We start from the raw sequence: 16,043 nt of genomic DNA, 5'->3' as shown, positions 1-16,043 counted from the left end.
GAGTGATACAGTTGCAAGCCAAGGAATGCCAACTATTGCCGACAGCCATTAGAAGCTAGGAGAGAGGCGTGGAATAGATTCTCCCTTAGAGTCTCCGGAAGGAACCAGCTTCTGGTGCCTCGCCGACACCTTGATTTCAGATTTCTAGCCTCCAGAACTGTGAGGGAATAGATACCTGCTGCTTCTCCCACCCTCTAGGTTGTCTTTTTGCTCTGATGATTGTTTTCTTTGATGCTCAGAAATTTTTAAGTGTGATATAGTCCCATTTGTCTATTTTTGCTTTTATAACCTGTTTTCAAATCCAGTGTTCTGAATATTTTCACCTGTTTTCTTCTGGGAGTTTTCTAGTTTTCAGTTTTACATTTGGGTCTAATCCACTTTGAGTTAATTTGTGTATATAGTATAAGGTAAAGGTTTGGTTTCATTCTTTTGCATGTGGATATCCAGTTTTCCCGGCATCATTTTTTGAAGAGACTATTTTTCCTTCATTGTGCAGTCTTGTCACCCTTATCAAAAATCACTGGCCGTATATGCAAGGATTTAGTTTTGGGCTCTGTATTCTGTTCCATTGGTCTATAGCTTTGCATTTATGTCACTACCATGCTGTCTTGATTGCTGTTGCTTTGAAATCAGGAAGTGTGAGACCTCCAACTTTGTTGTTCCTTTTGAAGACTGTTTGGGCTATTTGGGATCCCCTGAGATTCCATATGCATTTTAGCATGTTTTTTTTCCCTATTTCTGCAAAAAAGGTCATTGGGAATTTGATAGGGATCACATTGACTCTGTATCACTTTGGGTAGTATGGACATTTTAACAATGTTAAGTCTTTCAGTCTATAAGCATAGAATGTCTTTTCATTTATTATATTTGTATCCTCTTTGATTTCTTTTAGCAATATTTTGTAGTTTTAAATGTACAAGTCTTTCTTTCACCTCCTAGGTTAAGTTTATTCCTGAAGTATTTTATCCTTTTTTGATGCTATAGTAAATGAGATTTAAAAAAAAAAACAACTTTCTTTTCCTATGGGTCATTGTGTTAGTGTATAGAAATGCAACTGATTTTTATGTGTTAATTTTGAATCTTGAAACTCTGCTGAAATCATTTATTAGTTCTCACAGGTTTTTTGTGGTGGAATCTTCAGGGTCATCTGCATACAGGGATCATTTTCTTTCTTTCTTTCTGGTTTGGGTACCTTTTATGTTTTCTTCTTTCGTTATTGCTCTAGCTTGGACTTCCAGTACCATGGTGAATAGAAGTGGTGAGAGTAGGCATCCTTGTCTTGTTCCTGATATTAGAGGGAAAGCTTTTAATGTTCTACTGTTGAATATGACATTAGCTGTGGGCTTTTCCTATGTGGCTTTTATTATGTTGATGTAGTTTCCTTCTATTCCTCATTTGTTGAGTGTTTTTTATCATGAAAGGGTGTTAAATTTTGCCAAATGCTTTTTTTGCATCAATTGAGATTATTATGTGGCTTTTTGTACTTCATTATGTGATGTAGTGCACTGATGGATTTTTGTATGTTGAACCATCTTTGCATTCCAGGTATAAATCCCATTTGGTCATGGTATATAATACTTTCAAAATGCTGTTGAATTTGGTTTGCTAGTATTTTTTTTTGAGGATTTTTAAAAGTTAGTGTTCATTAGGGATGTCGTAGTTTTCTTGTGGTATCTTTGTCTGGTTTTGGTATCATGGCAACGGTGGCCTTATAGTGTGAGTTTGGAAATGTTTTCTCTTCTTCAGTTCTTCTAAAGAGTGAGGAGGATTGGTGTTAAGTCTTTGTTTAAATGATTGGTAGAATTCTCCAGTGAAGCCATCTGGTTCTGGGTTTTTTTTTTGTTGTTGTTAAGATCTGCTTTTATCTCTAGATTTATTAACTTCAAATTATGTCTATTGACTCCCTGCTAAGAAAGATGAGGATTTAGCTCACTTACACTGTCCTTATTCTGTCTTTCCTCTTCATTGCAAAGTTTAAAGTTACATTATTCTGTTTAGTTCTTTCAATAGTGTCTTTGTAACTATAAATAAAATATTTAAACTTCTTAGACATTACATTTTAAATCCCTGCAGTGTAAGATGAGAATAGTAGGACCTTTATCCCTTTCTCTATCTTGTCTCTTTTCCTCCTCTGCTTCCATTTCTTACCTTTTCTTTTGTATTTGACCAGGTTGATTACATAACATTTACATTCTGTTTTGTAATGAGAATTAAGACTTTCAGGCTTTGTCAGTGAGTTGACTGAACATTTAGTAAACTTTACTTAATCATTGTGTGAGGATTATTTTTTCTTTTCTGTAGATCCACAATCATAATGGTAATGGAACTCAAGAAATAAAATATTTGCTTATCTTTTCTTGTACGTCATCAGTTTTCAACCTCATGTCACTAGTCTGCTTCGTATTCTGACTCTTCATTCATTTTTTTCCCCTATGGTTTGTAATTGCCTTTTTTTGATTCAAAGATGAGGTCTCACTGTGTTGCCCAAGCTGGTTGTGAACCCCTGGGCTCAAGTGATCCACCGGTCTCTGCCTCCCAAAGCCCTGAAATTACAGGCTGGAGCCACCACGCCCTGCCTGGATTTGTTTTCTCATTGCCATCTTGGAATAAGAAGTCTGTTTGGTAACTCTGTATATAGATGGAACACTGGTTTAGGGCAAAAGATCAGGGCACCTACTGTTAGGTTCAATGGATTCTAACATCCCCATCAGAAGACCCAATTTCTTTCTGTGCAATGTTTTAAATGTCTTTAGGAAAGAGTATTTCACTTTTTGCACCTAAGGGTGACACTGGTTCTTATTTAGTCATTGAGTAGGTAGAGAGAAAGGACAGGTAAATCTTTTTCCTACATCTTTTGTATTCAGCCTCTTTATCAGCTAACACTGAGCCTGGATTCTCTGGAAGATTGACTCAGACCACCACTGTATGTAGTCCTTTCATGTGTAAGATTTTGGGCTGTGCTTACCTTAGTTTTGTTCAACCTGTTAACACACTTAGGTCTGCTTTCTGTTCCCCAGAAATCTACTGTGTCATTTTTATCTATTAACTTCCTTCTCCATTCTTTTTATTGTTTTGTAGATTTATGCTTTTTTGTATTTCTGTGCTGTCTTATCAGTAGGCTTTCTGAAGGGACAGGAGGCAAACATGAGTGTTTTTCATCATCTCTTTCACTCTCCAGCCTTCATTTAAAAAAAAAAAACAAAACAAGGAATGAAAGAAATTGTCATTTCATTTCTAACTACTTCTGTGTTTCCTTAAAATGTTAGGATATTTTCTTATATAACCTCAATATTATCACCACACCTAACAAAATTAACAGTAATTACTTAATATAAAGTGACTGGTCCATATTTAGATTTTTCAATTGTTAAAAAAAATGCCTTTTTTGTTTATTTTATTTGAGTCAGGATTCAAGGGAGGTACATACCTTCCATTTGGTTGCTATATTTTTTGAGTCTTTTTAAAAAGAGTATAATGTATTTGGAGGACGAATGATTTGTAGATTATCTTTGATAGAAAGTGTTTGAGCAAGCTGTGTGTTATACAGGTCTGTTCTAATTTTTTCAGAAATCAAAATAACATGCTTTTTTTTTATTTGGAATGTTTTAAACATATACAACAGTATACAGAATAGTATAATGAACTCCTACCTACTTATCACCCAGCTTCAGTGACTGTTAACTCAGGACCTGTTTTGTTTCATCTATACCCTAATCCATTTACCTTCTAATAATATCAATATTTTAAAGCATATTCCACATATATCATTCATCTGTAAACCTTTCTAAGCATATTTCTAAAAATAAAGACTCCCAAGTCTTTTTAAAATTTAGAACAATTGGCTTTCCCTCCCCTCCCCTTTTTCCTTTCTACACTCCATCTTGAAGGAACTGGGTCAGTTATTCTGTATAATGTTTTACATTTTGGATTTGTCTGATTGCTTCCTTTTGATGTCATTTTATTTATTCCTCTCCTGTATTAATGTAGACTGGAAGTTTGATCTGAAGCAATGTTTCTCAACCTTTTTTTAAAATTATTATCCCTTTAAGGAGGTTTTTTTTTTTTTTTAAGACTTTTATTTTCCTTGTTATCTGCCCTCCTCCCTCCCTGGACCTTGGGACAAATGTAGTGGAGTGATTTGATATGTGAGAAACCATTTTAATTTACTATGTAAGATTTTTTTCATCTCCTTGGATGTGACATTGCTACCCTTGAGAATGTATGATATAAAGGTTTCATAAATTCTAGTTTGTTTCTTTTTTTATAAGACTATCCTGTAAGTAATACTGTGTATTTCTTTACATCAGCAAGTACCTAATATATGGTCCTCCCACTTCAAGAGATGGGAAGATTGATCAGTGAATTCAGTTTTTGACAAAGATCCATTGTGAAATTCACCATCACTTTTCCTCCTAATAGTTTTAGCATACATTGATGAGTGTTGCCTATTTATGTCTTTTTTTGTTGTTCTTGTTAGCTGAAATTCTTTGAAGGGTCAGCCTTCACTAATTAGGTCCCTTTGTCTATCTTAAAATACAGTTTGGCAGGACAGGGAAGAAAAATGCTTTGTAAGTTCCCTATTAGTGGTCCAGTATCCCTTTATCCGAAATGTTTGGGACTGGTAGTGTTTGAGATTTCAGATATTTTTGGCTTTTGAAACAATTGCAGTATACTTGCCAGTTGAGCATCCCTAATCTGAAAATCTGAAATGTGAAATGCTCTAGTGAACATTTTCTTTGAGTGTAATATGGGTGCTCAAAGAGTTTCAGATTTTGGATTATGAATACTCAGCCTATACTCAGAAATGTTTGATTAAGCCTTGGCATACCATCAGTACTCATACCCACTCAATTTTAGCTTTTGAATTTATTTTTTGAACACTTCTAACTATTTGTAAGGACTAATAATTTCATGACTATCGTTTTTTCTTAGAGGTCTTAAAGAATAAAGGTGAAATTTACTTTTTTAAAAATTGCATAAAACTTATTCTATTTTGCATTGGTTATATTCTTCTATACATTGTGATTTCATCATTCTAAGATTTGTTCCATCATTACTCATGAATTATTTCCATCCCTCTTAAAAGATAATATGAAAATGGAAGAATGATGGAATTGCCTAGGAGAATGATGGAATATAGAAATAAATTGTCACTATTACATCATTTTTCATTTGTTATTTTAATTTTTTTATATTGCCCAAAGTATTACATCATCTTTCAAGAAGCTGTAAAAGAAGCTGGTAGAGCCCATCTCTGTAGTTTGCTTTTAGCTTTCATTAAAAACAGTTGCAAATTTAGAAATTTTCATTTCTCCAGATTATGACTACGAAAGGAAAAATGACAGGAAGCTGTTTCACATTTCTGTGACAAATCAGATTAATGCAGAGAGGAAAACAGCACTGCAGGCTTTGTCCAGTAGAAATTTAATGTGAACCACTGGACCAGCATTGTCTAGTAGAAACTGAATGAGAGCTGGGTGCAGTGGTCCATGCCTATAATCCCAGCACTTTGGGAGGCTGAGTCCGGAGTATTGCTTTAGGCCAGGAATTTGAGACCACCCTGGGTAACATAGTGAGACCCTGTCTCTACAAAAAATAGAAAAATTAGCTTGGTATGGTGGTGTGCACCTAGCCAGCTGCTCAGGAGGCTGAGGCAGGAGGATTGCTTGAGCCCAGGCGTTTGAGGCTGCTGTGAGCATTGATTGTGCCACTGCACTCCAGCCTGAGTGACAGGGAGAGACCTTGTGTGTACTATATATTTATTTTAAATGTATATTATAAAATTAAATATATATTCAAAGCAGTGGATTACCTATGTCTACAATCTCAGTGGTTAAACTTTGACCAATGAGTGACCTAAGATGGGAGGGAGGCAGCAGATAAATTCTCTGCCTTTTTCCATCCATACCACCCACAGACTGCTGCAAGGCATAGTGTTTCTATAGGGCCTGTCTGGAAATATCCTACATGATTAAGACATTAGCTATAATTTCTAGTGAAGCTGTAGGCATCACAGTAATGCAACACCATTTATTTGCTTGACTTCCTTTCCTACTTCACTCAATCTTGCTGCTCTGGAATTGCTAACTCCTCTCAAAAAGCATCAGCTCATAAGCTTTGCCTCAAGTTACATTTTCCATGGGTAGGCTGAGACAGTTTGTACCAAAAAAGCAGATCCTCATGATGGTATTTTTGGCATTGAATTGTTCACCAATTCAGTCTGCACAGCAGGGAAACTATTGCTGGTAGTAAATGGGGTGGTGATGATCCTAGGCTACTGTTGGCATTATACTTCTAAAGCTTTCATCTGTAGTTAATTGAGATGAGGTTCATGGAGGGCAAGGTGTTGGGAGAAAATAGATGATTCACTTGATTAGTGTGGAGGCAAGGATCATTTTAAGGTTTGTGCCATGGGATGGTTGCTTTGGATGATTTGGTGGCTTTTAAAAAGAAATTAGGTTTAGGACAGCTAATTGCCAACTTAAGGCACACTCTGGAAGCCAAAGGGCTTCTTTGACAGTTTTATAGGAGGCTCTTATCCTGTTGGCCTCAGGGAAACTATGCTAGAAAATTGGCCTTGAATCTGATTATTAGGGTGACAGAACTGCAGAAGAGACTAAATATGCCACCATGATAGGTCTCCTTTGTCTAAATCAGGGCCTTAATAGGGAAGGAGTTGGGACCCTGTGCCTGAGAATTTTGAACCCCACAATTGCCACTGAAGCCTCCTGGCCAGAAGCATCCCATTTCCCTTTGGCAGAGGAAAGCACTGCCCAACGTTGTCATTGCTTGAAGACTGTGCAATGACCCTATCCAAAGAAGGAGCCTTGGTCAGTGAAATTTATTCTCAGGATCTGCCCCCACTACTCCTCTTTAATTTCTGGCCACTAACTACAGTCAGCATCTTAGCACAGCCCAAGAAGGGAATTGCAAGCCCTGCTCTGGAAAGAACTATCCTATGAGCAAAAAAAAAAAAAAAAAAAAACTACAGGGCTTGACTAGTAAGTACCAGGAGAAACCAGGAAAACAGGTATGGGAATGTTCTGAAAGGTGCTGGAGAGGAGAGGGGGCAGAATTTAAGGTTGGCTAGAGGAAAATTCATTGACGTGAAGATACTCACTGTTGACTTGGGATTCAGGGTTCTTTAAGGGCATTGGTACTGTTCTTCTAGCTTGCTGATTGTCTTAGTCCATTTGACTGCTTTAACAAAATATTTTAGTCTAAGTAATTTATAAACAATAGAAATTTATTGCTCACAGTTCTAGAGGGTAGGAAGCCTGAGATCAAGGCAGCAACAGATTCAGTGTCCGGTGAAGTCTTGTTCCCTGCTTCAAGTGCCTTGTTGCTGTGTCTTCCTTCACGTGATGGAAGAACAGGCTCCCTCAGGGCACTAATCTCATTCATGAGGGTGGAGCCCTCATGACCTAATCACCTCCCGAAGACCCCACCTCTTCATACTATAATATCACACTGGGGATTAAGTTTCAACATAAAAATTTGGGGGGGATGTGAACATTTAAACCATGGAATTGTAATAGTTCTTTAATGCCTGGACACAGTAAATGCCTTCAGTCAACCTTTTCAGCAAAGAAAATGGTGTCATGGGGAAAACAAAAAATATTTGGAATTTCTCTTAAAAATTAACACCCTGTGGGAAAGACTTTTGCTGGGTCTCTTCTGTTTTTTTGGCACTGGTCAGATAAATTTTCTCCTCCTCTTCTCTGCCTTTCCCGCACACCGTCTTTTCTTACAGCTCCGTGTAGCTTGGTGATGGGACCTTACCTGTTTATTGCCGCATTCCCAGTTCTTGGCACATAGAGGAGGCTTCCAGTCAATGTTCTGTATATGGATGAAAAAAAAATATTGGAAGTAATGTTACTTAGAATTTGCTTAGCATTATTTCAGCAACTGCCCTTGTTTTACAGAATTTTTATTTTATTTTTTTCCTGTAAGGCTGCTGGAAGAAGCTGATTCTGTCGCATGTATTATGCCTTTGGAAAATTCTACAGTTCTCTTAAGATGAATCATTAGAACTTGGTGAGTTTCACTAGATACCTTCAGTCTTCAGTTTGAGCTCAGAGGTGTGCCATCTTTGTTTTGGATTTTTTTTCCCCTTAATCAGGGGGCATGATCTGCTACTGTCCTTGACAGCTTTTATTTATCTTTAGAATATGAGGAGCGAAAGAGTTATACATTGGGAAAATAATTGAAATCTAGATATATTTTATTTTTAGCAATTACTGAAATTTCTCAAAATTACTGCTCAGACATAAGAATTATAACTTCTTGTCTTTTTCTGAGATAAAGAAAGGTGATTTGCAAATGACTGAAAGTGGAATAAGAATTATTTATTTCCTGTCAAGTTCTAGGTTTAGAGATAAAGTGTTAGTTGACTGAGGTAAGGAAATGCCAGTGGCTGCAGCTCTGGTTTACAAGCAGGGGTCCATCAGGGGTTTGCACCCTACCAAAGTTGTATTCCTGCTTTTCTGTGATCCACGAGCCAAGAGTGATGTTTGCATTTTTAAATGGTTGGAAAAAATCTCAAGGAAGAATACTAATTTATGGCATGTGGAAGTTATATGAAATTTAGATTTCAGTATTCATGAAGAAAGCTTTGCTAGAATATAGCCACTCCTGTTTTTTATGTATTGTGTATGATTGCTTTCAGGCTATAGTGGTAGTTACGTACAGTCATGCTCTGCATAATGACGTTTCAGTCAATGATGGGCCACGTATATGTGGTATGTGTCCCATAAGATTATAATGGAGCTGGAAAATTCCTATCACCTTGTGACATCATAGCCATCGTGACATTGTAGCACAAAAAGTTACCTCTTCTGTGTTTAGATACACAAATACTTACCATTGTGTTACAGTTACCTATAGTACTCACTACGGTAACATGCTATATAGCTTTGTAGCTGAGGAGTAATAAATAGTCTATACCATATAGCCTAGGTATTTAGTCGGCTATACCATCTAGGTTTGTGTAAGTACACTCTACGATGTTCTCACAATAAGTTGCTGAACACCACATTTCACAGAATATGTATCCCTCTTGTTAAGTGAGGTATGACTATAGTTACAGCAAAGACCTTAGGCCCCAGAAAGCAAAAAGCACGTACTGTGTAACAGAATAATTAGCTGAGCCCTGCTCTACATGTTTGGAGAAATATTTATAGATTGAGTATTAGGGTTGAAGAAATGAGTTGGGGGAAATTACAGGGAGGTATGAGTCAGTGCCAATTCCCACTGACTTTGTACTTTTTTCTTTCCTTGAAAGTATAATTCATACTAATTTAGATTATCCTGTGTTGCTGTTTTGAAATAGAAAAATAAGCAAGGAGAAATGGTGTCTCCTATTATTTTTCTTCTAAAATGAATCCAATTGGGAATATGTGGAAAGAAAATTAGTATGGTACTGTCAGTTTTTACCAGGTTTTAATGTTACCATAATATCTTAAGCACCCAAAAGACTATATATACCTTGTGTACAGTTTCTGGGTTTTTTTTAATGTGTGGAGATTACCTGTTTTTATTTTCTAAGTGAAAGCACGAATACATTATTTGAGAACTAGTTGATGACTGACTCGGTGAAACAAAACTAGTACATTGGGGATGCAGGGACACTGTCCCTGTGGAGTCAGTGGATAGACTTTGAGGATATCGTTAAGGAAGCCTTCTGTAGTCAGATATGGGCAGGTTAAGCTATATTAGGGATATAAGACTGATTTTAGTGTTTACTTTTCTTGTCCCTCTAGAAGAGTGGTCCCTGACCTTTTTGGCCCCAGGGACCGGTTTCATGGAAGACAGTTTTTCCACGGACCGGGCAGGGAGGTGGGGGGGTGGGGAGTGGGGGTGGGGAGGAGGAGCTCTGCGACCCTGTCCCTACCTGGCCATAGACTGGTTACCAGACTGCGGCCCAGAGGTTGGGGACCTCAGCTCTAGAACACTTAGTACTTATGTGACTCAGGGCACATTACCACTCAGAATCCAGTTGCTTCATCTGCAAAATAGGGAAAAATAGTATCTTTCCTGTCTGAAATGAGTTGTCTTGGTGGTTTGCTAAATTGTAAATTTCATAAGAGTGGGTACCATGCTTTCTTTGTTCACCACTGGATCCCCCCACAGCTAGTATAAGCCTGGCACATAGTTGGCACATAGTAAATGTTTGTTGAGTGAAAGAACAAAGTATATTCTAATTCCAACATCTATTATGTCTGTGCATGATCACAGTAATTCCATTTTCTTTAAAGGGTTGCTTATTGGGATTATGTGTTTTTGTTAACTGGAGGAGGGAATTTTGGTGAAAGTAGTAATTTTCCTAGATCCATTCTTTACAAATAGCCATCAAATCATTGGCCAGATTTATTTGTATAAATTGATGATATGTTATTTTTTGAAATCTTTTTTTTTTTTTTTTGAGAGAGAGTCTTGCTTTGTTGCCGGAGCTAGAGTGAGTGCTGTGTCATCAGCCTAGCTCACAGCAACCTCAAACTCCTGGGCTTAAGCGATCCTACTGCCTCAGCCTCCCAAGTAGCTGGGACTACAGGCATGTGCCACCATGCCCGGCTAATTTTTTTAATATATATTTTAGTTGGCCAGATAATTTCTTTCTAATTTTACTAGAGACGGGGTCTCACTCTTGCTCAGGCTGGTCTCGAACTCCTGAGCTCAAGCGATCCACCCGCCTCGGCCTCCTAGAGTGCTAGGATTACAGGCGGGAGCCTCGCGCCTGGCCTTATTTTTTGAAATCTTAAGAGACAAGATAAACCACTAATCTAAGAGTTGCCAATCTCAAAGAAACCTAGAAGCCTTCTCACTACAAAGCTTCAAAATGTATAGACTATATACCAAAAGCCACTCTTGGGCAGGAAGATTTACATATTTTTATCTAAGTCTTCTGAACTTTTCCCAACTCTTCCACTTAACCTCTTTTTTTTTTTCTTTTTAATGGAACCTCCCTATATAGTTTGTTTAAGAACTCAACTTTTAAAATCTTGCATAATACCATGTAAAGATAAGATGGTTTAAAGGTACTCCCAGCTACTCAGGAGGCTGAGGGGCGAGGATCATTTTAGCCCAGCCTAGGCAATGTAGCGAGACACAGTTTCAAAGCAAAATAAAAGATATTTAGTGGAGGAAAGCTGTTCCAGATTAAAGGAGTCCAGGTAGACATGACAGCTAAATGCAGTGCATGACCCTGGACTGGATTCTGTGCTGGAGGAGGAAAAAATTTCTGGAGGACAATTTTTTCTCAAAAAAATCGGAAAATAGGTATCACATTAAAATATGTTATAATTTTTACATTTCCTGAAGTTAGTAATTATACTGTGGTTATTTAAGAGAATGTCTTTGTTCTTAGGAGGTACAATTGAAGTGTTTAGAGGTAAAAGTACTATACATCTTACTCTCAAATGGTTCAGAAAACATGTTTATATGTGATAAAAGAAAATAATGTAAAATGTTGACAATTGGTGAATCTGGTTACAGCAGATACGGGAGTTCTTTATTCTGGATGTTCCAATGATTCCATGTAAAAAGTTTAAAGAAACATTTTTAGCAGCTATATATAAAACTGGAAATTATGTCCAATTACTGTTACTTTTAAATTAACATTTACGTCCATTAAAAATGCACTTATAGTCTTTGTATTTTCTTTTTCAAATTGCTTTCACACATACTCTTATTTACATGGTGGTACTATTATTGAGTTTTTTTATTGGGTGGTTTATGATTATGTGGTCACAGTGTAGATGCCTTGTTCTGTGATTCTTTACTAGATTTAATGAGTTTATGACTTATAAATAGTTTTATAAAATAAGTTTAATTATTTTATAATAATGTGATAAAATGGAATGCAACTTTGCAAATGTAAAAAATGCTATGCAAAGATAAGGTCTTTGTATTAGCAGTATTTTTCCTGATTGTCTCATCAGTTATTTCAATCATAAGGTGATGGTTAAATACCAACTAGCATGATTTAGAACTTTAAAAATTGTGGCTACAACTTATTAAATCTTTATTCTGTACTTTAATGTTCACTTCAGCTAGTTGCTTTAAAAATCTATTAAGTATTCCCTTAGCTCCATAAAAATTCTTTGTTTTAAGTGGGTCTGGTTTTAGAATTATGTATTTGTCATATTTTGAAGGAAATTCAAGAATAAGGATCTATTATAGTGTTTCTCAGAATGGTATTAATAATTACAGACCTTTTTTGAGCATTTAAAAATTTTATAATGCCTTTGTTCCAGGCATTACATTCTAAGCACTTTACATTTTAATAATTTATTTCATTCTCGTAACAACCTTATGGTAACACATTGCCTTGATTTGTTGAGTGTTTTCAATTCTAGCTAAAACTAGGCTTAGATGCTAAGCTTCAGAATCCTCAAGTTTTTTAACCTCTTTTTTGCCAAATAGATACTGTGGAAATTAGTGATCTGGAACTTAATATAGGAAAACCTATAATTTATATTTACATTAAGAAAATCTGCCATGTTAGAATTTTCTAGTTTGTGTGTAGTGGATAGCTTTAGCTTCAAACTAGACTTTCTGTTGCCCTCATGATGTTGAAAGGATCCATATACCAAGATGATTCTTTAGTGATAGTGTTGAGAAAGGAAGTAAATATGACCTTTCCACCCAAGGAAGAGGTAGACTGATGTGTAGGAACTTAGCTTTACTAGACTTTTAAATTTTCTGGACAAGTGATATAACAACAACAAAAAAAATTAAATTAAAAAAAACAAGGGACTGATATGGTATTGCTAACTATTTTTTTTACTCTTCTGTTGTATTATAACACACATATTATAAAGTACATAAATCCTGAGTGTCATTTTGATGAATTTTTATGAAGTCAACACCTGTTTAACCATTATCAAGAACAAGATATAGGACATTTTCATCAACCCAGGAGCCTCCTTCATGCCCCCTGACAGTTATTACACACTTCCAAAGGTAACTATTACTGTGATGTGACTTCATTCACTATTCATTTAGTATTGTTTATATTTGAATTCTGTGTCTGGCTTTTTTTAGTCTTGTTTATGAGTTATTTATGTGGATGCATGTGGCAATAGTTTGTCTTTTCTTTCATTGGTGTGAAACACCTCATTGTGTGGATGTATCACAATTTATACGTTCTGTGATGAACATTTGGGTTGTTTCCAGTTTTTGGCTATTATGAATAATACTGCAGTAACATTCTTGAGCATTTCTTTTGGTCCATATTTATACACATTTCTATTTGGTAAATATCTGAGAGTGAAATTGCTGGATCATAGGGTATTTGGCTGTTTAGCTTTAGGAGATTCTCCTAATTTTCCAAATCAGTTAAATCAATTTACATATTTCATCAGCAGTGTGCAAGAGTTCTCATTGTTCTACATCCTCACCAACACTTGGAATTATTAGTGTTTTAAATTTTAGCTCTCTTGGTACATATGTAGTGAAAATGTATTGTAGTTTTTATTCATAATTCCTTGATGACTTAAAAATTTAGCACATTTTCAAATGCTTGTTGACCATTTGAATATCCTTTTTTGAGAAATGCCTATCTTTTGCCCATTTTTCTATTGGGTTCTTGATTACCCTAGAAATCAATAATTTCAGTTGTTTGTTGGGTTAAGTATTAAAGATATCTTTCCCAGTGTTTGGCTTGCTTCTTCACTCTTTTAATTTAGTGTCTTGATTAAGATAATTTCTTAATTTTAATAAAATCTGTTTTATCAAATTATTCTTCTTTGGTTAGTGCTTTTGTGTTTTGTGTAAGAAATCTTTGCCAAGAAGATATTCTTCTGTTTTCTTTTATAAACTTGACTGTTTAACTGTGGCATTTAGGTTTATGTATAGTATGTGGTAGGCTTCATGGTTCATTTTATTTTCCATATAGAAATCCAGTTACAGTAGTATTAATATTTATCGAAAAGACTATCCTTTCTTTACTATAATGCAGTAGTGCTTTTGTTGTAATTCAGGTGGCTGTTTATTAATAAATTTATTTTTGGACTGTATTCTCTTCCATTGATCTTGTTGTGCCAGTGCTATATTCTTTTAATTATTGTAGCTTTATAATTAGTCTTATAGTCTTATACCTGATAGTTTAAATCCTCTAACTTTTTCCAAAATGGCCTTTGTTTTTCTTGGTCCTTTGAATTTTAGTAAAAATTTTGCACTTAGCTTGTCAGCAACCCCTTACCCCCTGCCCAAACCTTCTGGGATTTTAACTAATTTAATGTAGTCTGTAGGTCAATTTGGATATACTGGACATCTTTCAGTATGAGACTTCTAATACATTAATGAGGTTGTGTACCTCCAGATATTTAGACATTTTTATGATTTTCTCAGAATGTTTTATTTTGTGTGTAGAATTCTTATACATTTTTTGAAAACTTTTTAGGGTATGATATTGTGGTTATGTTTTTTAAAAGTCCTTGTAATTTATATGTACATACTAGACTATTTATGGATGACATGATATAGTATTTGAAACCATAAAAAATCAAATGGAAATTTCAGAACTGAAAAATACAGTATATGAAATACACATTTACTGCATGGGCTCAATAGCAGAATGGAGATGACAGAAGAAAAGACTTAGTGAACATGAAGATAAACCAAGTAGAAATCTTGTTACATCTTGTGTCTTCTGTATCAAGGGTATGTGTCTATTCTGTCAGTGTTGCACTCCGTGAAACCTGGTCACTGGGCTTCTGTCTGATGAGTTCGTGTGCTATCTAAACATCCTTATTTACTCTAATTTCTCCTACGCAGTGATCTGTGTGCAATTTGAGCCCTATCTCCTTTGTCACTCCACAGATTCAAATAGGGTCTTGGACTGCCATTTTCCCAGACCTTGTCATTTCAGGATAAGGACTGTTTAGTCAGTGTGTTAAGCTAATAATAATCAATCAGCTAAGGGACTAAATATGCCCATGTATATTTTTAAATTTTAAAGCTTTGAAAGTAGGGACAGAGATGTAAGTGGAAGTGGATAACATGTACAGATCATATATTGCAAAATCTTACATTAACTGTGAGGGAGTAAATTTTATCTTAAATATACTTAGGATTATTTTAGTGAAGGAAAAATGCTTTATGGTAGTTTTTTTCTGAATAATTTGTGGTTCAGGATGTATCTAAACTTATTTGAACTAGTTTTCAGATGGTTGTGAACTTGTTTGGCCTATTTGGCTGCACAAAAGCAATCTTGCAGCTCAAAACAACTGTCTTTTTTTTTTTTTTAGAAAATGTTTACTATAAAAAGAGGAATACTTACAGCTTTGAAAATGAGTATATTTTTGGTGGTATGTTAAGTAGCTCTGATGGCCTCATTGATGTAGTATATATGGCAAAACATTGTCATTATATTTATATATGTTAGTTACATTTTATTAAATATTTCATGAGCTAGCTCTAAGCCTAGTATAATATTTTCATAATACTAGTTGATAATCATGTTTCCTAACAGGTCCTTGAAGGATTTATAACACTAATGAAATTCTATAGTTCTTTTGGGTTGATATAATTGTTTCTCTCTCTCTTTTCTAGAGACCTGCCTCAGAAATTTACTTACATTTAGCTTTTTAAAATAGTAGACTTTTCCACAAAGTCTAGGATTTTTTAATTCATCTTGTTTGAACATCTGTTGATACATGTAAATTATATTATTTTTGTATATAGTATAACAAACAGTTTCCAAAAGGGAAATTATGCTGATATTCATTTGGACATTAACACATGTTTTAGACAGATAAGAATCCCAACAACAAAACAGGAAAACAAAAGTATACTAACGTATTTTGCCATTCCAAAGAACATTTGTAGAACCTGTTGCTACCATATAGCAATAAAGTTGGACTTTAATTGAAGTTGATTTCATTCAGCCTGAATTATCCATTTTATTTTTCCATTCCCTTGAAGAAACATGAAAGGGAAAGACAGATCAGAAGTTTAGAAGTTACTGGCATGGGAGTGTAGTCTTTTATCTATTAATAGATCAAATTATTCATCTCCCCCCAAAATATTTAATTTCATCT

At 35.3% G+C, this 16,043-nt stretch overlaps 2 protein-coding genes across 10 annotated transcripts in view; one reads left to right on the top strand and one right to left on the bottom strand.

Annotated features, from left to right (window-relative positions):
• Positions 1-16,043, top strand: part of CLOCK (clock circadian regulator) — a 93,741-nt gene that overhangs the window by 11,791 nt on the left and 65,907 nt on the right. For 3 of the 6 annotated variants that reach the window (XM_045533047.1, XM_045533050.1, XM_045533045.1), the window contains exon 3: positions 7,954-8,037. The exons of 1 other annotated variant lie outside the window; for it this stretch is intronic. The gene's annotated coding sequence lies outside the window, so the exon portion shown is untranslated. Of the gene's footprint in view, positions 1-7,953; positions 8,038-12,771; positions 12,964-16,043 lie in introns of those variants that run through there. 2 more of the 6 variants (XM_045533046.1, XM_045533049.1) reach the window with 2 other exon arrangements.
• The window catches only part of TMEM165 (transmembrane protein 165), a 100,913-nt gene continuing 92,123 nt past the window's right edge, over positions 7,254-16,043 (bottom strand). The window contains exons 7-8 of one of the 4 annotated variants that reach the window (XM_045533052.1): positions 7,783-7,839; positions 7,254-7,355 (exon numbers count right to left, since the gene is read on the bottom strand). In XM_045533052.1, coding sequence (XP_045389008.1) covers positions 7,284-7,355; positions 7,783-7,839 — 129 coding nt within the window. In that variant the 3' untranslated portion in view covers positions 7,254-7,283. Of the gene's footprint in view, positions 7,356-7,673; positions 7,840-15,890; positions 15,921-16,043 lie in introns of those variants that run through there. The other 3 variants (XM_045533051.1, XM_045533061.1, XM_045533059.1) reach the window with 3 other exon arrangements.

The sequence above is a fragment of the Lemur catta genome, chromosome 19 (assembly GCF_020740605.2).
Source record: "Lemur catta isolate mLemCat1 chromosome 19, mLemCat1.pri, whole genome shotgun sequence".
Lineage (NCBI taxonomy): Eukaryota > Metazoa > Chordata > Mammalia > Primates > Lemuridae > Lemur > Lemur catta.
Note: the sequence above shows the minus strand (reverse complement) of the source record. Positions and strands in the feature narration are given on the sequence as shown.